The sequence below is a fragment of the Apis dorsata genome, unplaced genomic scaffold (assembly GCF_000469605.1).
Source record: "Apis dorsata unplaced genomic scaffold, Apis dorsata 1.3 scaffold_946, whole genome shotgun sequence".
NCBI classification, from domain to species: domain Eukaryota; kingdom Metazoa; phylum Arthropoda; class Insecta; order Hymenoptera; family Apidae; genus Apis; species Apis dorsata.
The window spans coordinates 167,417-169,087 of record NW_006264055.1 but is presented as its reverse complement, the minus strand read 5'-3'; the positions used below and the strand labels follow the sequence as shown (position 1 = coordinate 169,087).

Sequence of the window (1,671 nt, the reverse complement as noted above, 5' to 3'; positions counted from 1 at the left end):
TTTTTTTTTTTTTTTTTTTATACCGTCTATCCTGTATCTTTCTCCGTGGACAGCGACGATCCGATTCATTACTCGAATCCCGGCGAATCGAATAGAGATTCGGTCGCTACGAGTATGCTCGCGCAAATTGAAGCGGGCAGGATTAATGGAATTACTAATTTTTACCTCTCCGCCGTGTGATCGCTTTTTCCTCCGGCTTTTTCCTACGGACTGCCAGAGAATAATTAGATTTACTTAGCTCCGCCTCGAATTTCTTACAGCATCGACTTCTCGCTCTTCCATCGATATAGTATAATAGTATCCATGCTATGTAATGGTATACACAAGAGGAATCGAATGCTCCATTCGGGGGGAACAAGGAATCGCCTGACTCGACTCGAGCTCGTGCCAAAAACGTTGAAACCCGTCGCGCCCCGTATATTATACCATTTATGCCCGTTCCATAGCGGAAATATTGAAAGCGGATCGGTTAGAAATATTGCCGCCGTCTTCCTTGCCTTGGTAACTCTTGCCAGGAATGGTTAAACCACTCGGGCTAATGTCGACGGAAACGAGAGGGAATTCGCTACTTACCTTGATTAGTCGGAGGATATCGAGGATATAGCTGTATCCCAGCTTGGAAAAAAAAATCTACTTTCCACTTCCTACGCGAATTTCGATCCTCTTTGTCTCTGGTACGATTCTGATACAATTCTTTCTGCTTTGGCTATTGGCTTTGATCTATATCTAATATATATCAATAAATTAAACCATAAAAATTTAATGAAAAATATTTTAATGCTTGATCTTTTTATTTTTTTAATTCCATATTTGTTTGTCGAATGTTTCAAATTATAAAATTCATTAAAAAGTATGATCATTTTATCGAGCAGGAGTACGAGTAAAGTAAAGAAAAAGGATTTTTATAAAAGATATGAGTTATTTAAAGGAAACCTGTGTAATATAATATACAATAAAGTATGATGTTATAAAACTGGTTATGTACATTTTACTATTCTACAATTTACTCAATGCGGATATGACAATTCATGATTTATTTAATTCTTTGAAGAATAATGTAACACGAAAACAACTTTTTATTATGCAATTATATCTCGTATTATATTTTCTTGCCGTTAATATCGCTTCGACAATTAACAAAAAAGGATCGCAATTTTGATCATTATTTTTATCTTTCTCGCGCACCATTGAAATATAAATATTTTTCTGTTTAATTACACGTAGCAAATTCCACAATTTCTTTGAGCACGATCGACAACATCCATTAGACCAGAAACTTTAAACTACGAGTAACGAATATTAATTCCTATTTACATTTTCTCTGAGATCTTAAAAAGAGATAAGTGGTCCATCTTTCTCGGAATTACCTTAAATAAATAACATTCGAGAAAAAAAATCTCGAAAACAAAGAAAAAGACGATTTTGCAATTCTCGAAGGGATTAAACGACAAAGAGATTCGAGGAGAAAGAAGGAAATTCTTCGCGTCTTTGTTTTGTTTGCCAGATTGATTAAAGTCGTCGTGTGTTGATGTTTCAGACGAGATTGTCGTCCCTGTTGAAAACCGCGGAGGATTTGCACATCAAGGGTTTGGCCGAGGTAAGCTGGCGAAGCGATTCGACGCAAAATGATCTAGGAAATAGCGGTCACAGTCCTGGGGCGGCGACTCCAGG

At 36.8% G+C, this 1,671-nt stretch overlaps 1 protein-coding gene across 1 annotated transcript in view; it reads left to right on the top strand.

The window, feature by feature from the left end:
- Positions 1-1,671, top strand: part of LOC102672317 — an 86,479-nt gene that overhangs the window by 82,016 nt on the left and 2,792 nt on the right. The window contains exon 5 of the mRNA XM_031514271.1: positions 1,538-1,671. Coding sequence (XP_031370131.1) covers positions 1,538-1,671 — 134 coding nt within the window. The remainder of the gene's footprint in view (positions 1-1,537) is intronic.